This window comes from Stenella coeruleoalba (genome assembly GCF_951394435.1).
Source record: "Stenella coeruleoalba genome assembly, chromosome: 17".
NCBI lineage: Eukaryota > Metazoa > Chordata > Mammalia > Artiodactyla > Delphinidae > Stenella > Stenella coeruleoalba.
Window position 1 is genome coordinate 45,921,033 of NC_137163.1, and position 24,732 is coordinate 45,945,764.

The window sequence follows — 24,732 nt, forward strand, 5'->3', positions numbered from 1 at the left end:
TTCTATAGCGTATGCTAATACTTCAGGGAAACCTCAGGTTAGTTTTAGGTCCACTCTTTACATAAATGTTGAAGTACTCCATACCAACCTTTTTCCTACTTTCCTTCTTTTCTTCCATCTTTCCTTTCTAACTTCTTATAATCCATTATACTTAATCCTGCATTTGCTGAGGTGGCAATTAGTGTAGGAAAATACTGTGAAATTTTGCTGTTCAGAATGCATGTTGACCAAATTCTATATTGAGAAAAGGTCTGAATTTACCCAGAGTAACCCTTTCTCAGCGTCTTTGAATAAAGGGCATAGAAACTGGGCTATATATAATATCCTGACAGGTATGTAGAACTCATAGCAATTGCCCTAAAGAGCTTACCTAGCGTAGATGCATATGAATGCATTTAATAATTGCTTTATTGGCAGCAGTGCCAACATACACAGTCTGTTTGGTTTTATATCATTCTCATTACCTGCTGTTTACCACTGTATACATTGCTAATGGTGTGGTTTCTATGGCTTGTGAATTTCACGGCCAAATAATATGTAATTTATTGCACACTTTAGTGTAGAAGATGGAGACTCCATAACTTTTCGTGTGCTCTTTGCCCCTTTAGAATGTATTACACTGAGATCAGGCAATGTAATAAATTTATTTGAAATGTGCATGATAGCTAAACATCAATTAGGACTGATGGGCAATATTTCTGCTTCCAGCAACATAACAGTTTTTAAAGACTAAGCCATTGAACGTGGAGTCACTGAACATGGGACTCAGTTCACTGGGATCCTTCTTAGAAAACTAAAGGAAAACTTGAATTGGATTTGTGTGGCTTATTCAAGTAGTAACTAATCACCTACATCTTGGTGAACTTAATTTGTCACAATTGTTTGGTATTTTATTAACTCTCTTCCCCTTCTTCCCCGACTCTCACGAGAACGGATCATGAGTATCTTAAAACATACTAAGTCGTCTTCCATCCCTGTTAATCTAACTACAAAAGCACACTTTCCTTATCCAATGTAACTTACTGTCTTTTAGAGTGGCTGGGGTTTTAATTCTCTACAAAATTAAAACCAGCAAAGAGAAACATTTTCAAGAAGCCACCACATTGTAGCGCTTTAGAAAGACTTTAGAATTAAGGGCAACTATATCATTTTATAGCTAAAGCACCTGAGGCCTAAAGTAGGCAGGTGACCATCGAGGTCAGGGAAAGGGGTTGAAGATCAGGTTTCCAGAAAGAGTCTAGAGGGACTCAATCTGAGCAGGTCAAAAACTGAAAGGAGGCCACAAATGTTCTGGGAAGGCTGGCATCTGGCCTCAAGTGTGGGATTCAGACAGGGAGCGGACCCGGGGGGAACTGAGCTTCTGCAGTAGGCAGAGAAGTCCACCTCCTCTCCGGAAATTACCACTGACATCAGGGAGTTGAGGGGAAAGAACAGAATTCCAGTCCACCTGAGAAAGCAGGCCAGTCTGATTAACTCAGAATTTAGGCTTATTTCAGATACTTCTTGAGAAAGAAGTTGGACAAGAGCAAGTCCCACGCAGCCTCTTTTAAATCCATGCCCAGTATTTTCTGGTGGAGCTGCTTAAACCCTCCAACTGACTCCAGTATTTTAATTTCACTCTGTATTTAATTCCGACAGTTCTATGATTGATTATTTAATGGGCAAATAAGTAGGGTCACAAAAGAGTGTGAATGTATTTTACAGGAAGAGGATGGGCGGAGTGGAGCAGTCTGGAATAGGACACCAATAAAAAGGGATCTTGGTAAAGAAGAACGTCTATTAGAAATGGAGAGGAATTCGCAAGGAAATTAGTGCCTGACACCACGCCCTTCTCTCTGCATGTTTAGAAGCTAGTTTCTAATTTTATTTTCGTAAGAGCTGTCCCTGTGATGAATTCTCTTTTACCTCCACACCATTTATCACATGGACATATTGTGAAGTTTGTGTGAGAGAAAGCAAGTATTAGAATTTGTCTTGCAAGGAGCTATAAACACTTCCTGGAACAATCTAGGGTAGAAGGAAAAGGAAAGGAAGGTGGAAACAAAGGAGGAAGACAGCTAATGATGCTGGAGTCTCTCGCTGGGATTTGTGGTATCTCTTTTTGAAACTAAGTACAGAAAGTCAGAACTTGACTGATTGTTTCCTGATCACGGTTTGTTTTCAGTTCTGCTTTTTTCTCGCTCTCTCATCAGTTATTCCAGCCATTGCTATGTCATTTTCAGTTTCAGTAAGCATGCCTGTCTTGTTTCCATTTGCATTATTCATGCAAACGTTGATTGAACTGATGACCCCGAGTTATCACGGAAACATTAGATACACCAGTAGATACATTTCTTAATTTTAGAAAAAAATTACCGAGTGAAGGTTAAAATAACTCCTCTTAAATTTGTCATTTTAAAAAAACTTCTCCTAACATACAATACCTCATTGCCTAACAATGCCAGATAAATGAAGAATTCCTATGTATTCATGAATGCAGGCTAGTCTGTATATTTTTTGGCAGGTATGACCGTTATCGAGGGTAATGGCCTGGTTTGCCGGCCATGTCCTGTCTCCTAGATAGTTGTAGTTTCTGTTGTCTTTCAGTTGGTCCATTGGATATCAGAGGTGAATTTATAAAACTATACTTCCCTTTACACTTAGTTTTTTGTTTTGTTTTGTTTTACTTGAAGTATAGTTGATTGACAATGTTGTGTTTCAGGTGTACAGCCAAGTGATTCCAATATATGTATTTCTTCTTCAGATCCTTTTCCATTATAGGTTATTACAAGGTATTGAATATAGTTGCCTGTGCTATACAGTAGGACCTCGTAGTCTATCTACTTTATATATAGTATACACTTACTTTGTGTGATCCACGCTGGTCAGACCACATGATTATTTTCACTTCTGATATAATTTTTTCAGGTCCAACCTCAAATCTTTGATAAGAAGATATTTTTTAGCATGTGTGTGCTCTAAATCCAACAGTAGTTAGCAGAGATATGGTTTTGCACTAGGTAATCTTCGCTTTTTTGTTCTCGGCCAACCAACTGAAAATTAGCTTTTATTTTCTGGTTGGTTTGCTAGATGTTTCTGACTATAATAAAAGTCTTACATTTTGTCTCATATCTTAAAATACAATCTGAATTAGCAGTGGGTATTGTGCTATACATAGGCGCTGTGATATAAATATTGTATAAGTGAGATGTAATGCTTGGTGTACATAAGGGTTAAATAGTCCACCGTGAGAGTGCAGCCTTTTGAACAACCTCAGTGATCAGTGGGAACCACTTGTCCAAGACTTTTATTTAAGATGCAATACTCATTTCTATCCCCTTCAATACATTTTAAGTACCCCAAGCTAGAATAATGGGGCTAGAGGTGCAAGAAGAATATTATACCAAACAGGGGCAATATAAAAAAACATTACAATCAAATTTTCCTTATTAAAAATATAAGTCAAAAACCTAAATACAATATTATTCCACAGAGTTTTAAGGTATATTAAAAACATTGTGATAGGATGTTTCAAAAATTATGGTACAATCCCCTTCTGACACCCTCATTCCTAAGTCACCACTTCAGCAGGACTGGGCTTTGGCATACTCAACCCACATGATGAGACAATAGCAAAAGAGCTTGATGGCTCAGTTGCCGAGGACTAGCCCACTAGGTTCTGAAGACAAGTGGACCAGGTGCTCCCACTGTCCAAGCCAACCACCGAACCTGTGAGTGAGGCTGTCTCAGACCAGCTCTCACTCAGCTGATCCATCAGTTGACTAAAACTGCATGAAGGAGCCCAGATAAAACCAAAAGTAAAACACTACCCAGATGAATCCAGTCCCAAATGGCAAAGTAATTGCTATTTTAAGCCACTAAGTTTTTTGTTGTTTTTTTGTTTTTTATATCTTTATTGGAGTATAATTTCTTTACAATGGTTTGTTAGTTTCTGCTTTATAACAAAGTGAATCAGTTATACATATACATATGTTCCCATATCTCTTCCCTCTTGTGTCTCCCTCCCTCCCAACCTCCCTATCCCACCCCTCTAGGTGGTCACAAAGCACCAAGCTGATCTCCCTAAGCCACTCAGTTTTGAGGTGGTCTGTAATACAGCAAAAGCTAATCTATACTATAATACAATTTGGTCAAGTGGGTTTATCCTTGAGAATGCAAGGTTGGTTCAGTATCAGCCAATCAATTCATGTGATTCACTGTATTAGTTAAATAAAAGGAGAAAATCATATCATCATTCTTTTTAGATAGAGGAGATAAAAAGCATCCCATGAGGTTCAAAATCTATTGGGTAGGGTAAATTTTATAAAACTAGATCCAAATAATAACTATCTTTCCTTGATAAAGGCTATATACCAAAAATACATGGCACATGTATACACTAACAAAAATTATTATAGTACTAATTTTTTTAAAAAATTAGCATTTCCTTTAAGGAGAGAATTGAGATGAAGATTTCTAACATTACTGGTCTATTGGAACCGACCTTTTTGGAGCTGTGTATTGAGAGAAATAGAAAGAGAGAAGGTTTAGAAGAATATAGATAAAAATGTCATATTTATAGATTGTTTTGATTATGTATTTCATTGGAAACACAGGAAAATCAATAAACTATTAAATCTAAGAAAAGAGCTCAACATAGGGGCTGGAAAAAAATTAATACACCAAAATCAATTGTGTTCCTCCATAGCATCAATATCTAGATACAATACAAGATGAATTTACCACAGTAACAAAACCTATAGAGTATGGGGTTTCACCTAATAAATTATGCAGAAAATCTTCATAATGAAAACTTTATTAGAGGACACATGAGTAAAAGAAATTTATATCACAGGTATGGATGAGATGACTTACTATAATAATATAAATGTCCTTATATTAATCTATAAAATTAAATGCAACTGTAATAAAGGCCAAGCTCTTTTTTTTTTTTTTTTGAGGGACAGCATAAAAAAGTGATTCTAAAATGTATCGGGGGGACTTCCCTGGTGGCGCAGTGGTTGAGAATCCGCCTGCCAATGGAGGGAACATGGGTTCAATCCCTGGTCCAGGAAGATCCCACATGCCACGAGCAACTAAGCTGGTGCACCACAACTGCTGAGCCTGCACTCTAGAGCCCACGAGCCACAACTACTGAAGCCCACGAGCCTGCAGCCTGTGCTCTGCAACAAGGGAAGACACTGCAATGACAAGCCTGTGCACCACAACAAAGAGTAGCCTCCTGCCCCACCCCTCGCTGCAACTAGACAAAGCTCACACGCAGCAATGAAGACCCAATGCAGCCAAAAAAAAGAAAAAAAGAAAAAAAAAGAGCAGATTGCTCTATCTCCTATAAAAAAAATAAAATAAAATAAAGTAAAATAAAATGTATCTGGAAGAATAAAGTTCTCCATACAGCTAAGGTAGTTTTGAAAAATAAGCTCAAAATGGAGAATGTGCCCTACACATTAAGATATATTGGGAAGTCATGATAGATAAGAACTGTGTGATGCCCTTGGAAGAAACAGCAAATAAGAAAACAAATCAAACAGGTGGCCTAGAAATAGAGCTATATACAGATAGAAAGTTGGCACATGAAAGAGATGGAATCATAGTCCAATGGAGGAAGTTGAATTACAGCTTTTGGGGAAACAGTCTCATTTTAAAAAGAGAGATGAGACTGGATCTTAACCTAGTGATATCACTTATGTTGTACCCAGTCCTATATAGCTCACCTAATCTTCACAAAAAAATCCACAAGGCATAAACTATTATCCTCATTGTACAGGTGGAAAAACAGGTATGAGAGATAAAATGACTAGCCTAAGAAGTACATGGTGGAGCTGGAACTTAAACCCCACAGAAATCATTCTATTAACCATTATGTTATATAATTCCACCTAATGTACAAAACTAAAATACAAGAGTTTTAATATTTAAATGTGAAAAATAAAATCTAGAGAGAATAAAAGAAATTGCAAGGTAATATATTTGTGATTTCAGGGTAAGAGGTGATCTTTGAAAAATAAAGAAGCATACATTGTATGAAGCAAAAGTGATGAGTTTAACTATATTAAAATTATAAATTTATTAATATAAAAAATCTGATTTAAAAAAATAGGCAGAAGAGCTGAATAGACATTTTTCCAAAGAAAACATACAGATGGCCAACAGGCACATGAAAAGATGCTCAACATCACTAGCCATCAGGGAAATGCAAATCAAAACAACAATGAGAGATCACCTCACACATGTCAGAATGGCTATCATAAAAAAGAACAAAACTAACAAGCCTTGGCGAGGATGTGGAGAAAAGGGAACCCTGGTACACTGTTGGTGGGAATGTTAACTGATGTAGCCACTAGAGGGGTGGGATAGGGAGAGTGGAAGGGAGACAGAAGAGGAAGAAAATATGGGGACATATGTATATGTATAGCTGACTCACTTTGTTATAAAGCAGATACTAACACACCATTGTAAAGCAACTATACTCCAATAAAGATGTTAATAAAAACAAAAACAAAACAGAACAACCATGTAATCCAGTAATTCCACTCCTGGGTATATATCTGAAGAAAACAGAAACACTGATTTGAAAAGATGCATGCACCCACATCCAGTGTTTATAAGAGCATTGTTTACAATAGCCAAGATATGGAAGCAACATAAGTGTCCATCAACAGATGAACGAACAAAGAATACGTGCCATATGTACACAATGGAACACTGCTCAGCCATAAAAAATGATTAAATTGTGCCATTTACAACAACATAGATGGCCCTGGAGGGTATTATGCTTAGTGAAATAAGTCAGACAAAGACAAATACTGTAATGATATCACTTATAAATAGAATCTAAAAAATAAGACGAATGAATACAACAAAACAGAAAGAGATTCACAGATATAGAAAACAATTTAGTGGTTACCAGTGGGGAGAGGGAAGCGAGAGGGGCAAGATACAGACTGGGAATTAGGAAGTGCAGACAACTATGTATAAAATAAATGAGATACAAGGATATATTGTAGGGCATGGGGAATATAGCCAATATTTCATAATAACTTTCAATGGAGCATAAGCTATAAAAATATTGAATCACCATGTTGTACACCTGAAATTAACATAATATTGTAAATCAATTATACTTTAATAAAAAATTAGAATTTTATGTACAATAAAGGATACCAAAGTCAGACTGAAAAACAGTTGATGGGTAGAAGACATATACATTATCTAAAACCCAACAAAGGACTCAACATCTGAATACAAAAACTTCTACATCTCTAAAGACACACAATACTCAATAGAAAAATGAGCGAAGGTCATGATAGGCAATTCATAGAATGGAAAACATGAATAGCAAGAAAGTATATGAAGACCTAACTTTTCTAGAATCAGAGCAATGCAGAATTAAAACACCTTACTTCATATGAATCCACACATGCCAAATTTCCAGAAGTTAAAATGCAAATTATGCTGTGGAGCAACTACGCCTGCGCACCACAACTACTGAGCCTGCGCTCTAGAGCCTGGGAGCCTCAGCTACTGAGCCCGCGTGCCTAGAGCCTGTGCTCCGCAACAAGAGAAGCCACTGCAATGAGAAGCCTGCGCACCGCAACGAAGAGTAGACCCCGCTTGCTGCAACTAGAGAGAGCCTGAGTGTAGCAACGAAGACCCAATGCAGCCAAAAATAAATTAATTAATTTTTAAAAATGCAGATTAACAGCGTGTGGTGACAAAGAATATGGCAAGAGAGAAATTCCAAGTATTGCTGGTGAGGGGAAAATGGTACAGCTATTCTGGGGAGGAATCTGTGAAATAAGGCATATATATGACTTCTACCTCAGCCATTCCACAGCTGCACTGTTACTCTGCACTGTTACTCAAGGGGACATGTGGAAAGAGTGTATTAATGCCTATGGTGGACATAAAGTGTTGAAAATAGCCTAAGTATGTATCACCAGGGTAATGGATAAGCAAAATATGGTATTAACATATGGTGGAATATTAGACAGTGGCCAGAAGCAATAATTTCTATGGAGCAACACAGACAAATTTTAAAACAATAATTTTGTGTAGAAAAAATAAAAGAATAGGATGTGATTTTTAGTCGATACTACTTTTGCAAAAATTAGAAAATACAAAACAATTCGGTATTTCAAATATATACATATGTTTAAAATAACTATGAAAGGTGAGTTGGGAAATTACATATTAAATGGCCCAAATGGTGCTATATAGGGGAAAATAAAGGAAATAAATCTGGCAGAGGAACGTCGGGGCCAAAACCAATCTTTAAAGTATAGAAAATAGAGTGACCATACACACTGATGATAGAGTGACATGAACTGAGGCATATGGTCCCTTTTGAGTAAATGCCTTAAATACAAACTAAAAAAATAATGTCATAAGATTTACAAGCACTATAAAAATATTTAGCATTATTGCAGTAGATAGTAGAAATATATAACCTTTCAACTTAAATAAAAACAAGACTGATGAAATATCATCTTTGTTCCCATGTCATCCATGCTAAGGAAGAAATAATAAATCAGCTTTTAAGATAGAATTTTTTACATGAGAGATAAAAAAACAAACAAAAAGAAACCCTGTTTATCCCATGAAGGGAGAAAAAAACAATTTGAAAAGTCAGAGTAGAACTCTCTGAGGACAATATTTAACATCAATTTTTGTAAAACAGTATTTTAAGAAGCTGGTTTTGAATTGTTTATAGAGTTTCTAATTAGCATGCTGAGGAAATACAGGGTCCATCTTAATCCAGAAGCAAATAAACAGTTCTGACTCTTAAAATTCTAGGCTCTAGAGTAGGTGCGTGCTGGTGTGTATGTGTGTGTGTGTGCACATTTGCTGTGTGTTTTCAATAAACTCAAGAGTACATAAGCGTGTATGTTATTATATTGTAACAATTCTTGAGCAAGTCTATCTGAAGGTCAGTAGCAAACAAGTAGATGCCGCTTGGGTGGCCCCCCAAACTCTCAGGTAATACGCAGATCTGGCTTGGCAATCATGTTCTGCTTTTAGACATAATGCATTTTTATGTTCTTGTTAGCACTGAAAGACTAACTTGAATATTCTGCAACTGATGAAATGGACAACAGAGCAGTAACCTAGAGTTTACAAGTATTTGGGGCAGTAAAACTTTAGTTCTAGATTTAACTTGGATTTTAGTCCTAATTTAACTTGGATTTTCTACAACGCATTTTCTTCCTATAAACTGGAGGTATATACCACCATAATCCTAAAAAACCTGTGACTTTGGGCTTCAGGGGTCTAAGCCTTCTCTCTAAGTGAATGAAAGGTACAACTGGATATTAGACCTGTCTAAAAATTGTCCTTTTCTGTCCTCATATACAAGGGTTCAGCTTGATTTTTGGATAGCTGTCATTAAAAAAAAAAAAAAAAGTGCAAAGAGCTAATGCCTTTTGCTACAAGACAAAACCATTTCTCCTGGACATGCAGTAATAGGAGGCAATGCCATGTGTTGGAAGCATGCACATATTTTATGATAGATATTAATCTGGAGGTTAACAGCTAGGTGCTCTGGTTGAAGTAGTTTATTTCAGACATACATATAATGTTAACCCACTTTGTAAGAAAGCCTTCAACATTTCATATGCAAATTCATTTTTCTTTCTAGTTTAAGCCCAAGGAAATCCCTATAAGTTTTGTCTCCAAAGAGTAAATATAAAGAATTCATAAGATTAAAGAGTTATCAATTGTATAAAAAACTAGAAATGTACTAACTAGACAAAAATGTAGACGTCTAAGAGAACGTCCAACAAATAGAAAAGTAGAGGACTGCACTGAGATTGCAATCCTGAGAAAAATACATTATTTCTAAATGAAAAAGTAAAAGGAGATAGTATAAATTAAAGCCAGAAGAAAAATTTAAAATCTACAAAAATACGAGTCAATACAAAGTTAAAAACCCATGAATTTTACTATATACCCAAAGGCTTCACAAAAGATCTCATGAATATCACAAATTAAAATAAACAAAAGCCAGAAATATTGTTTTCCCCAAATTGTACTACTACCTGCTTATTGCTTCAGTGGTAAGAAGAAAAATTATCTTCAAATAGTTAAATTATATACCTACTTATATTTTAACTCTTAGGTGGATCTTGTTATATAATATATATGATCTTTAAAGAAAACTTGTTGATTGTTTATTTTGGCATCTCTTAGGAAATTCCTATTTAATTAGATAAATCTCCTTAGATAACTCTTAAATAAAAATAGATGCAAATACAGTATGTTTCATATCATTCATTTTAGACCTCTAAGAGTTGGAAAAGCTCAACCTGGAGAAGAAACTAGTTTTATTGAGGGAAGAAACTACTTTCCAGTTTAGAAGAGGAGGGATTATCCCATTTCTGTAGAGGAAGCAATCAGGAAGATACAAAAAGAATGATCCTTGCCTAGTGCTAAGGCCAGAACTACTGTGAATATTGTACCAGATCTTGTAAAAACAGCCACTGTGCTGGCACTCACAGGCCTGGGTCATGGTGTGTTCAACAATAAAACTTTGTTCCAAAGGATGGAACTCCTTCGGGCCAAAAAGCTTTCACCTGCATTATTCCATTAACCTCACTGTTTTGTTATGGGAAATGCGTTTATTTTTTGAAATGACATTGAAATATAACCTTAAAAGAACACTTTAGGTCTCAACGAGATTCTCTTCTCTTTCAGCCAACACATTACCTTTTAGAAATCAACAGTCTACTTCTTTCTTTAAATCATCACATTTCAAAGCTGTAGCAGCTAATAAATGTTAATATGATTTTTCCAAAACTGCAATCTCCCTAAATTTCTATGCTGTCTTCTTTATCCTGTCTTTTCAAGGTAAAGGTATCTTTCCAGTTTCCTTAGCATTATCAGGATTATGGATTTTGTTCATTGTTAAAGTTTGTTATTTATGGACATGTTAATGTAAATGCAAAAATATCTCGTATTATTCACAAGCTGGCTGACTTAAATCACTCGCTCTTAAAACAACTTTACTGCTCTCCAATCTGTTCAAATGCACGGAAATATAAATTCAGGATGATGTGGCTTTTCTGCAATGCTTTCTTTTCAGGCTGCAGTCTACATGACAGCGTTATATTTTATCCTTGCTGCTGCTGTTGTTCAATCTATAAAATCTCTCTTGAAGACCCCCAAAACAGCTTGTAATTTACTTTTACTTTTGGTGACTCACTGTTTTCAAATTGCCATCTCTGACCATATCCCCCTTCCAGGGGAATTTATGCAGACTTTTTTTTTTTTTTCTTCTACATACTGATTTACGCTAACCTGAACAATTTACCACTTCTACATCCATGTAGTAGCTCAAATAAAATGAGTTCCTGTGTTAATCCCACAGTAAACCTCGGTAATTCTCACATCACAGGAGTTGTAAACGTTTGTTAACAGAAAAAGAATGTTTTTCCCAAAATAGCTACATAACTCTTAAGACTACTCAAATTCCTAAATAATCCTTTTTACAAGACTCCCGCCAACTTTATTTTGATACATTACACATGTGGAGCCTATTTTAAAAGGTATTTAACAGTGACTTCATCAAAACAGCTTCCTAGTTGTTCTCATAATGTCTTTTTTCTAAAGTGTTCAAACTGTTTTTAAGCCAACTTGAATAGTGATGAATGTGAGCCGCTATCAAAACGCTTAAGAAGCATTCTGCCAAACAGGATGGGCAAAAATGTTCTAGATCTGCTCAATCTGACATTAGAGGTCATGCAACTTGAAAAATGAAATAACTATTTCCAACACTCATTGAGCCCTTCATTTTAAAAATAACTTCAGGGCTATTTCCACACTCTACATTTAATAATACAATTTTTTAAAAAGGATGCTAGGCTCGGTGAAATCAGAAACTGATCTGCCACTTAAAGCTGGTGAGTCTATTCTTAATGGGCCTCTGGTAGATTTGGGATACTGACGGTAGCAGTTTCATTTAAGAACTTCACTAGTAAAAAGAATGACATCCGAAAAGGACTGCTGGGGAAGACAGGGAAGAGAAGACCGGAGTCTCCTGAGAAGAAAAAGAGAAACGATTTAAATAAAGTCGCTAAGGAGGAAGGAGGTGGTGAGAGGCGTAGACAGAAGAGCGAGAAAGATTTAAGGAGCGCAGAGGAAGGCAGAAGCTAATGAGGAAACAAATGGGAAAGGTAGTGTTTTCAAACAGGCATGCACCAGGAAGGGACGAGTTACGGCCTGGAGTAGCCCCAGTGCTTTCAGGTGAAAGAGATGCTCGCAGAGAACAAGGACAAGCAGTTTACTTCCAGGCTTTGGAGCAAACTAAAATTTCCTGCCCCGAGCCTCTCCCAGCCTCGGCCGAGCGCGGAGGCGGCGGCTGGGGAAGGGGCCTAGCCAGGAGCCAGGCCCGGCGTTCCGCTCCTCTGGGCTCCGCGGCCGAGGGAAAGAGACGAGGATTAAGCGGGGAGAGGTCCCGGCCGCAGCTCGGTGGCACCCCGAAAACGGTCCGGGGCTTCGCGAGCCGTTCCCCCTGCGGCGGGGCGCCCAGCGGCCTTGCCTGGGGCGAGGGAGGGAGGCGAGGTCTAGGGCGTCCGCTCGCGCCCGCCGCAGAACCCCTCTGCTGCACTCAGCCCAGGCTTCCAACGGAGGCGCGACCCTGGCTCAGCCGCCGCTTCCCCCTCGGGGTCTTGGCCACCGCCTCCGCAGCCTCCGGGGCTGTTCACACCGTTGGGCCCCGCACGCCGCCGCCGCCTTCTCTCCACCTTAGCGCCGTTGCCGATTCGGCCGCCGCCACCTCCTCCGCCGCAGCCTCGTCTCTCTGGAGCATCTTCGAGCCACCGAACCCTGAGAAAGAGAGACTCCAGCCGCGCCGGCAGGAAACTCCCCCGCAACTGCTAGGGGGACGAATTGGTCAGAACACGGGCGGCTTTTCCGCCATTGAGCAGCAGCCGCTCCGCTCCTTCTGCCTAGGCAGACTCTTAACCCATTAATTGCTTTACTCTTTACCTCTATTTCTGGGTTCTTAAATTAACTCTTACATCAGTGTTCTTCATTACTCAAATTATTTTTTCTTAGGAACTTTTCCTGGAAGTAAGTTCATGCTATTTTTGACAAGAAAACATTTGACTTCTGAAAGAATTCTTACGGAAATGGGTTTATATCCCAAATGCACCACCAAAAATCTTTGTGACCTTGCATAAACGTCCCTTACCATTTCAGGTGCTATCTTTGCTTGACTCCAAAGGGAACTGATTAAAACTATGAGCATCTAGCTGTTATGCACTTTTGTCTCAGTTTGGTCAATGAAACTCAAAAATCCATCAGATTTTCATTATTTTTATCATTAGCCTGTTTGTGTAAAATAAGTTACCATTTGTGGAGCCAGTGTTCTCCTTTATTCCGGCATCCAATCATTGTAAATATTTCTCATGGACACATTCTTAGAAGGCCTATGAATAACCTGGCCTCTTACTGATTCTCCCTTTTGGAGTCTTACTAGCCAGACTTCCCCAATAACTTTCAGAGAGAGTTTTCCCCCTTTCCGGGTCTTCTTTTTGACTTCTATACGCCATAGAACTTTCAAAAGTCATCACACCAATACTAATATTACCACATACCCTCCAAAAAGCTCCAAGCTGTTTATGCCTATTCATTAAGTTAATACTTTATCAAAACTTGTCCAATTGAGTAGTTTTAGCACAGATATTTTACACATTTTAGCACAGACATGCTCTGTTTAAGGCTGACAGATCCATTAGGAATTAACTTTCTGGTACATTTTCCCTCTGACATTTTCCTCACAACTGCGTTTCCTCATAACTGAGCCATCAGTTATCTCTTGCCTATACAAAGGCAGATAAGAGAAAAGAAAGCTAAGTGAGAAAAGATATGTAAATAGACTAGCACAATATTGGACACATAATAAGTATTCAATAAATGATAGCAAGTATTCTTACCCTTATCCTCACATTAGTTTATATGTATTAAAAACTGATTACTGGACTCAACTCTTACTTCCATTTCTCACTAGATCCTCACAGAAACCTTGGAGGAAGCGAGGTTTTATCCCCATTTTACAGGTTGGGAGACTGCAGCCTAGAGGGCTTAAGTACCTTAACTGAAGTCATATAGTCAAGAAATAAGCCTATATTTGTCACAATCACTTGCCCATGCTTTGACGTGACACCACCACCCATCATTTACCCAGCTTCACCAAGGTACTACTAATTTTTTTACTCTTATTCTCCTCTCTTTGCTTCATACTGCCATTGTCACCAACCCAGTCAAATTCACTTTTAATTTTCCAATGTTAGTGAAGGGAGTAGAAGGTGGAAATTGAGGTTAAAGGAGGAAACTTTAATGTTATTCAAGGATGACTTCATCTTAACTTCCAGCCTTCGTCTACCCATTCTCTGCTCCAGTCACACGCAGAGTATTTGCTATCTCTTCCGTAAGTCTTGACTTTTCTTATCTTTATGCCACTTTTCTTTTCTCCATTTGCAATGACTCTCCCTTTCCCTTGGTTCTTCACCATTTCTTACTCCATACTCTCCATTAAAATTCAAATCTACCTTTAAAGCCCAACTCATATACCAGTTCTGTCCTGCAGTCTCCTGGATCTGCCGAGTCAGAACTAACCACTTGCTCCTCCGTGCTCCTGCAATGGCAATGATGTTAGAAGGGCGAGTGATTTTACAGCTCGCTCACCACCTGTGGGAAATATGTCCTATTTGCCCTTCCACATCCTTTCTCCACCCAACTCTATATGGATGGCTTGCATGGCCTATCTTAGTAAGTGTCCTTGCTCTGGCTTCCGTTTGGCTCACCAATGAAGAGTACCAATAGAAGATTGTAGGGAACGAAGGAGGGGAGTGAAGTTAGGGTATTAATTCTTGCCAAATTGCTGGGAGTTGGCTGCATCCCCCAACTAACATATAGTGCTTCTCTGTGGGGCGTCACAGCATCTTTGGGGAGGACTCTCTCTCCAGCAAGGCTTCCTTTCTCTTTCATCTCCTATAAAGTAGCCACACTTTTACTGAACCCAGGGCACTACACTATCTCTTGATTCTCTACATTGGGCTCAATTTATCCTTATTGATGTACCCCTGATTTCCTGCTGAGACCCTGTCTGATGAACTTTGTAATATGCTCTTCTAAGCTGTTAATTTTACAAACCACATTATTACACTTATTAGAAGAATGTCTTCAGGATGTGTCAGTAAGCTCTGATTGATGATAATGGTAAACAGCTAGAATTTATGGAACATAAAGTATGCTTTGGTTACTCTCTTGAGTACACTGTGTGCATTATTCTAATTAATTAAAATCACTATTAGCTAAGCAAGGCACACAGATGCTAAGAGGTTCCCAGAAGTAACTTGCTCATGGTCACTCCAGTGTCTCAGTAGTGTTTAGGACTCAGATCTGTCCAAAGCCTAAACCTTAAGTTCTAGGTCTAAGCAGTGGCTCTCAAACTTGAGTATGCATCAGCATCACCAAGAGAGCTTGCTGAAACAGGTAGTGGGCCCCACCCCCAGAGTGTCTGAGTCTGTAGGTCTGGAGCAGGGCCCAAGACTTTCATTTCTAAAAATTCCTATGTGCAGCTGATGTGCTGGTCTGGATACCAGACTTTGAGAACCACTAGTCCAGGCATTTTAGGTCCAGAATTTCAGGTGTTAGAATAATTTTCTGGTGATAAATGTCCCAAAAAAAAAAAACAGCACTGCATTTTTCTGTTTGTAAGGAGGTAATAAATTCAATCTTAAAGAGTCAATAATGGGACTAAGTATTTAAGAAAGAAGAGTTATTCTTCAGGAAGATGGGAGGAGATGGACATTCTAAGGACAGGAATGCCCTTTCAGGAAACTTGCAAAGGGAACAGAAAAATAACATAGTAAGATTCTGCTATCCAGTGTTCACAGAACATGAGTGGGATACTCTTGACTGTAAAATGGGAAGCCAACTTTTGCTCACCATATACATACCTTATTCAGTACAAATGTTTATTAAGAATCTCCAAAAGCTAGACACTAGGCATCAGGGCTACACTGATAGAGCAGATAAAGTGCCTGGCCTCAGGCAGCTTGTGCTTCAGATGATGTACATCAGCTAGATAGACTGAATGATGGATACTATATTGGGTTCACACTTCGTCTCAAGAAAAAAATATATCCATAGACGTGATCCAGGAGTCAAATGGCAAAAGACCTAGCCTCAAAGTGAGTGTTAATTTCATTAAATGGTAGGTAAAAATTATTTTATATGCTGAGATAGGCTCTGCTTAAAAGACACACTATTCCTCCAAACGTATTATACAAGCCAGCTTATAAACCTGTGACTTTTTCTAGGAGAAATGTTGCCTTCTTTCCCAAGAAGGGAGCAGTAGGGGTCGGGGTGGAAATAGTTTCATCATCAGAGGCACAGTCTCACTACTACTGCTCAGCTCCAATTCGCAACCTTCTGAATGGTTTCCAGACTAAATAATTTAGCAAAGTGATGAAGAAAAAATGGCCCATTAATCTTAAGATGCGTGTTATAACTTAACTCTGGGTTTAGCATAGGAAAAACATTATTTGCATTGCTTATAAATATGCTTTATGGCTGCATATATTATTCACTCTAAACATTCTAAAATTATTAGCTGGGTTGACATGATGAACTGCACAGGAGTACTTCTAGATGACATCTCAATGTCATCTGTTACTCACATCATATAGGTCTAGGAATCAATATGTATTTTACTCAATATGAGATCTTATTCCAAACACCAAAATATGCCTGTTTTTATTCGATGGTTATCATCATGAAACTACCAGCTAAATATCATTTAGAAAATTCAAAGCAAGTAAATTACTGTATTAACTGTCCAACTATGATTATGACTTTCCTCCACTTACAGCTGAACCTAATATAATGATCTGGTCAGTCTGACTAGGAGGATTTATTCATTAATTTACTCAAATGTTCTGAGGTATATTTTGAAGGACTTAAATTACGGTCTGGTTTGTAGGATCCAACAGTAAGGCTGCAGGTTTATCTCCTACAAGTTCTGTGACCTTGCCCAAGTGACTTAGCATCTCTGAGCCTCACTTTCCTAATCTGTAAAACGGAAACAATAATAGAACCCAAGTTGTAAAGCTGAAGGAAAAAAAGTAATATGGTAATGTATTTTGGCACAAAAGAGCAGTTACGCTGATGGTCATTATTTGTGAATAATGTTGCTAAGATTATTGAAAACCTGTTGTGTGTTAGGTGCTGTTCAAGGACTAGAATTTTAAGACTGTTCTTCACCTTTATCCCAGTTTTACCTGCAAAGTTCTGCCATGCACTGGAAAAACATACTGGTATTTCTAGGGAAGGGGACCACTCAGGTGACATTTTTGTTTCACCATGTAGATAAAGTATACAAAGGTTATAGTGTATCTTTTAAGTCCTTTGGACGTCTAGTTACCTTTCACTAGAATGATTCTAGTAGATCCTGATAGATACCTGAGACAAGGTCAGGTCAGTGATGTTGGTACCTTTTCTGGCTTAAGAGCATAGGGCAGAAACACAGGAAGAGAGGTCTTCCTTTTCCACTCCTGTTACTAAGAACCCTCTCGAATAATGACAATCTGAAACAGATCACTACATTGTTGCATGTTGTAGAATCAAAGCAGTGTACAAAGCAAAGAGCACTGGCCTCCATTATACTTGCATTTCACTTGAGATTCACTTTTCTAGACCGTGGAGAAAGCACGTGTTCCAACACTTTCCAGGTACTGGAATATTACAATCTGGCAATCTCCACCACTGCATGTTTGATCACACCATTCCCTGCAAATGGAATGCTGTTCCATCAAGGTCAGATTGACCAGTGCAAATACCTGATTTTATCGTACGGTCAGAACCAAATTAACTTACTGAAATTCTGCCCAGCTCAGGGTCTACCTTCTCTGTGAAACCTCCTGTGAGATCCCAAGTTACAAACAACTCTTATCTTCTTCACAAGACATTGTATACTATATAAATAGTAATTTACATATAAATATATGTATATGTGTGTGTATTTCTTTGTTACATTAAGTTACAGCTCCTGTGGTTTCTCTTCTTAACTAAACTGGACCCCCTTATCATCACAGTGGCCATGTACATCATTGTATCCTCCAAAATATCCAGATAATAATATCATGGATTCAGTATATAGTTGTTTAATAGAAAACAATTAACTAACCACTGCAGAATACTAGTGTCTCTCAAGGTGTGTTCAGTGGATCATAAATCCTATGAGACAGTCCATGAAGGAAAAGATTTCAAATAAATTTGGGATCTGTTGTCCACTACATCTCCTTATCAGAGACTCATAATTCACAAGACTCGTGAAAAGCTCTGTAGCAAAGAAACTGTTGACTTAGTTTGACCCAGTATTTCTCTTACAAGAGTATCAGTTCTGGAGGTCAAGGACATTTTCCACCTCTAATACAACATCTCTACTGCCTAGTAGAGTGCCTGGTACTTAGTAGACACCTAATAAATATTTGAGTAAGTTTCAACATACATTCCCCTTTTAAGCTATAGAAGAAAAACATAGTATATAGTATATTTTGATTTACTTGGGGAGAATAATAATATGAATAGATAAATTTACACAAATCATTTTAAAGTATATATAGTTGATAATACTTTTTTCCACAAATCTACACAACTGCACATTTAGTGGTGATAGTAAACGAACTACATTTGCTTCTGAAAACTTGCTAAGAAGGATGGCTACTAAAAACTACAACTTGAACACAGAACAATTGATTTAGTTCATTGGTCCCCACTCCTTAGCAGTTTTAATATAGAAGAAAATAGACGCATATATTTCTTTTCTGCCATAATATGACATCATATAAGGAATGCTATTTTATTAGCTAGAAATAAGATTTGCTTTTGTTATTTTAGTACATTTGATCACATAAGAATAATTCTAGATTTTTCCCCCTCCTGTGACTCTCATAGCATCCCCATCTAAAATAGACTTTGGAGATTTAGATCAAATGTCATATCAATTGTCCTAGACTGCTTACTATGTGCTTTCACTATAGATTTTAATGTCAATAGAGAAAGGAGAAGGAAAAGGCAGAGGGAAATGAAACAGGTGTATGCAACACCCCTCTCTACTACCGACATTTCTCAGAATTCTGGGGGAAGTTGCATCTATAAGTGGAAAGTTTTTCACCATGGAACTCACGGTGGTTGAACTTCTCATGAAGAATTTTTTTCTTCACTACTGAAGAAAAATATGTTTGATTTTACCATAACTGAAAAGTTCTCCCATTTCTACTTCTGAGGTTTGCCCTCAAGACTACTGTTTACCTAATGGAAGTGACTCCTATGCATGGAGGAAAAAGTGCACCATTTGAAGGAAAAGCTAAAGGAGTGATATATTCAGGTAGCTCCTCATTCCACCAATGAAAACGTACACACAGATTTTCCACTTTACACCTCATTTTCCACCTTATTTTCATGATTTTGAAATGAATATGTAGGGTCTGATGAGTTTGTCAATAGTCTATAATTATTAGTGTTATTAAAATACGATACAAATGATAAGCCATATGTAAAAATGCTGTGTGAATAAACTGCTATACCCCAAATAATACAAATGAGTGAATGGCAGTAAATGCTAAGAGGGATTAACAACATAAAGGATATTAAAAAAATGATGACCGTATTTCATATTTATGTGTCTTTTTCTCTCTCACTCTGTTTTTTTTTTTTTTTTTTTTTTTTTTTGGTACGCGGGCCTCTCACTGTTGCGGCCTCTTCTGTTGTGGAGCACAGGCTCCGGACGCGCAGGCTCAGCGGCCATGGCTCACGGGCCCAGCCGCTCCGCGGCATGTGGGATCTTCCCGGACCGGGGCACGAACCCGCGTCCCCTGCATCGGCAGGCAGAACACTCAACCACTGCGCCACCAGGGAAGCCTTTCTCCCTCACTCTTACTCAACTCCTAAATAACTAAGAGAATATGCTCACAAATGGTAAGCATGTTTTGGATGTTCGATGTGTGTTTGTGGGAAAGAACAAAAAAAAAACTGCCTCAGGTCAAATATCATACAAGAGATGAATGAGATTAGAGATGGGATTGGGATTTATGTTAGTTACTCAATAGCTAACCAATCACAGATATGACAGTGTAGTGCAATATGCAAATATACTTTTAAACAACTTCTCTTAAGTTATCTACTGTCTGTAAAGACAATCACACTCAACTGCTCTGCACTTAACCCCAGAGCTTCTGAGTTAGAATCTCTTAGAAATAGGTACACGTTTCATTGCTTTGGCAACATTTACATGGCTCTGCATCAGGCAATACAACAACTAAGATCACACTCTGGGAATTCAGGAAAGGCTAGTGTACAGTTCTGGTCGTTCTACCACCCAACTGTGATCTAGGGTAAATTTCTGATTATTAAAAAAAAAAAAAGAAACCCTGAAGATGCTGAAACAGTATTTCCTACTTCACAGGGTCGTTCTGGGGATAAAAGGTCATTAGGATAAAGTGCCTCTCACCCAGGAAACACTGATAAATGCTACTGATGCTACCATCATCAATCATCATCATGACCGATCACGAACATATTGCCACATGGAAATTCAACATTTCCTGGGCCATTCACAACTCTCCTTTAAAGGACTCATATTCTATGTGGGGTCTTAACACCTTCAAATAACAGAAAATACAAGTCTTTACGCCTTTTTTTCTGTAGCTAATTTTGGCATCTTTCACCTCTGTCCACTTAACTGTTGGTTTAGCACATTCTTCTCACACAAAGAAGTTACTTCCCAAAGAGAGGAACAATGTGTCAAGTGACAAAGACATTGAGTGAAGTCTTTCACATCCTAGATTGCCCACAGTACAGCTCAGCTGGTCTCTGGGTTGGAAGGCCTGGGTCTACTTTGCTCATCTGTTACAGGGGAAGGGACATGGTCCTTAGCATGTGCTCTGTGAAACAGGGGCAGCTGCGGGTAGAATTATAACACAAGCAGAACTGGCTTCAATTCTTCCTTCTTAGGTCTTTTTCTTCTTGTTCAGCTGTTCAAGGAACTTGCCTGCCCTCTGTCCCTGCCAGGACGATGTTACATCTGCCTGGATAAGTAGGTCACCATTGTATATCAGAAAAGGTCTTATTTGTAATCATCAGGAACCAGATACGGCTAATTTGAGCAGAAAAGGAAACTTTTGGAAGTTTATGGTTAGGCCTCAGTAACTAGAAGCAGACGAAACAACCGAAAGCCAAGGCTATGCTATTGCAATTATAGGATCAGGCCAAAGTGATGTTATAAGTCCTAGCTGGCCTTGCTACCAAGCAGGAACAGGAAACAGGAGGTTGACCCAGCACTGCTGGCCTTGCTTCTTTACATCATTTATTTGTAATTCAAAATCCAAGAGAGGGGTGCAGTTGGCCAACCCGAGGTCGCCCGACTGTTTTCCATCTGTAAGGGAGACTGAGCATGTGAGTAAACAGTGTACCTGACATGTTCAGCTTGTATAATGAGAGGAAGGCTCTGTTTCTCACCAAGACCCACAAAGTGGAAAATTCCCCAAAGAGAAAGGAATTTCAGATCAGATGCTTGAAAAGTTAAAAACAACAACAACAAACAAATGCAGATGTGGAATTAAAGACATGGAGTAATTAAGAACCTATATGTGGAGTGATTCAGACCTGAGTTCACATCTGGAGCAAGCTACTCAATCTTGCTGAGCTTCAATTTTCTCTAAAGGAAACAACGTGGAAGATGATATCCACATGTAACTTGTGGTACAAATGAAGGAGGGTAGTACAGTATATGATGCCTGGCACATCCTATGCATTTTCTATAACTACTAGTAGTACTATTATTATTGTTACTTATTATACAATTTACTGTAGAAATTAACAGGGAGAGTATTAATAAATGTTAATACAGTGCTAAGTGTCACATTTATGATCTCAGCTAAATATTTGTTGATTCAACAAACATTCCACATATCAGAAAATAACCTGTTAGTATATATATATATATATTTTTTTTTACAGAAGAAAAGAAACCCTGAGGCTTAGAAAGTATAAACAATGTACCAAAAGTCACTCATTTAAGAGGTAATGGAATATTATTCAGCCTTAAAAAAATGAAGGAGATCCTTTCATTTGTGACAATATAGATGAAACAGGAGTGCATTATGCTGATGAAATAAGCCAGACAAGATAAATACGAATGATACCATTTATATATGGAATCTAAAAAGAAAAAAAGCCATGCTCATAGAAACAGAGAGTAGAAAACTAGTTGCCAGGGGCTGGGGTGTGGGTGGGGAAAAGAGGGGAAGACTGGTAAAAGGGTACAAACTTTCAGCTGAGGATGAATAAGGTCTGAGGATCTACTGTATAACATAGTTACTACAGTCAATAATACTGTATTGTATAACTAACATTTTCTGAGAGAATAGAACTTAAGTGTTCTCACCAAAAAAAGAAAAAAAGGAAAAAGGTGTCATGAGCTGTTAGATGTATTAATTAACGTGATGGGAAGGATCCTTTTGCAACTCATATGTATATCAAATCATCATGATATACTCTTTGACTATCTTACAATTTTGTCAATTATACCTCAATAAAACAGGAAAAAAAGAGGTAATAAAGATGAGATTCCAATCCAGGATTATCTAGCTCAAAAAACTACACTCTTAACCATTACAATATAGTATCCATCCATATGTTGTAACTGTAAAATGCTTAACACAAAGGAAACGTTAAATAAATGGTATTTATTCTAACTCTAATGCTTACTAGATATTAGTTATGTGGTATGCTTTACTTCTAACTACAAGGGTATAAGGTGCAAAGTCTTGCTACAGAACATAAAAGCCCCTGTGGTACCCTGTAGGATCTCTCATCTCTCAACCCAGAGTCTCCTCAAGTTGGAGGTCTTTACCCCATTTATAATGTGGGAATAATGCCTTTCCCACATTTGCACTGGGCATGAAAATCCATACTTCCAGGTGTATACTGAACCTCCACTTAGCTCCTCATCACCTTGGAATCACCAGACCAAAGATCATTTATTCCATTAATATAAATGATGTAGGGATAGAAGTACAGAATATACAGAGAGTGTTGGAGGAATCCAAACAACAAGTCCTCCACACTCAAAACAAATTTTAGAGTTCCAAAAGTAAAGAGCAATGTTTGGAAATAAAACTAAAAATGAAACTAACATCTACAATTAGCCAAGTATTTATTATGGGCCAGGCTACTTACTAGGCACTTGATAAACATTACAGCTCATCTTCCTGCAGTCCTTCAAAGCATATAATATTGTTTCTATTTCATAGAGAAGAAAATTGTATCTAAGCAGGTTAGTGATTAGCCCAAGACCACAGGGCTAGGCTGTAAAAAAGAAGGCCAAGTTTCAGTGGTCAAAATGGTGATGGATGTTATAACTAGAAGATTATGGCTAATCAAATAAAAATATTCAAAACGGTCCTAATGTATTATTAGGATTTCTTTAGAATAACTTGGGTGCCTTAGTGAATACAGTAGTGGTAGGCACTACAGTCTCTTTAATTTGCTAATCATACAAATCTACTTTAATATTCTTGGCGACAAGGAGCTAACTACTGATAAGACAGCTTCTTCAGTTTTGGGGCTACTCCAGGGTGAAATGCCGGAACGTCTTACTGCCTGCAATGTTACCTAGTTCTACCAGGGGGAATAAAGCAGAACAAGTAGACACTGTTCTTGACAAATGGATACAGTTTCAGTTTTTCAAACTATGAGTGTCAGATTCATTCATTGTATCACATAGATCTGTCAAATGGCTTTGCCCATTTACTAATGGATGGCACACTGCAGACACACGTTGGGTCAAAGGACTCAATGTCACCTCATTGATACTGTCATCAATATAATCTGTATTGGCATTTTGTCTCACCCTGACTTTAAGGACTCTGTGGGGAGATCCAAGTCTCCAGACCATGGACTGATCACCTCTGCTTGACACAGTATTCTCTGCTCATTTCCAGAGGGGACCAAGGATGAGGTCTTGTACTTCTGAGTCTATTCACCCTACCTGGCAACACACACTAGCTGGGCTGACTGGATCAAGCAGGAGCCCCAGAGTTTAAATTTCCAGCTGCATTGGAGGAAACAGAGGCTATGCCCCAATCCCATAACCCCTCACTTCTTACTGCTAGCCTATCCTAGGCTGTTCTTGCTGATAGGAGTATTTCATGCTAAAAATTAATTTTGCTTACCTGATGGCAGTCACACAGCCTCAAATGCCATTTTTATAAATAAGGCAACCACCAATGGAGTGTGATTTAGGGTTTTTTCTTCTGTAGACCCTGCCTACCCTATAAAATCTCCCATTACTGCATCATGGAGACTATAATCCCTTTCCGAGGGAATAGATTCTTTCCAACCATAAGATGAAATAAGAACTTACATTTCCATACTGCCCCAAAGGAAATACATTGATTACAAAATGCAGGAGAATGACTGATTTTCCACATTTGTTGTGTTCACTAAAGGGTTTTTGAATAGACTTGACAGTATTAAAGAAGTTCAACACACACAAAATAAAAATTAATAAATGAAGAGAAAAAAATTGCATTTACAACAAACAACAAAATAAACACATTGATATATAAAAGGTTGTTATACATCGATGAAAAATGGATGTCATAAAGTCACAAAGTAAAAAGTATTAACAGCCAATAAAGATATGAAAATATGTTCAACCTTGCT

At 38.0% G+C, this 24,732-nt stretch overlaps 1 protein-coding gene across 6 annotated transcripts in view; it reads right to left on the reverse strand.

Annotated features, from left to right (window-relative positions):
• The window catches only part of LOC307175755 (uncharacterized protein), a 44,401-nt gene that overhangs the window by 2,519 nt on the left and 17,150 nt on the right, over positions 1–24,732 (reverse strand). For 4 of the 6 annotated variants that reach the window (XM_079901227.1, XM_079901224.1, XM_079901225.1 and 1 more), the window contains exon 5: positions 12,536–12,822. The exons of the other annotated variants lie outside the window; for them this stretch is intronic. In XM_079901227.1, coding sequence (XP_079757353.1) covers positions 12,561–12,822 — 262 coding nt within the window. In that variant the 3' untranslated portion in view covers positions 12,536–12,560. The remainder of the gene's footprint in view (positions 1–12,535; positions 12,823–24,732) is intronic. 6 annotated transcript variants of the gene reach the window in all.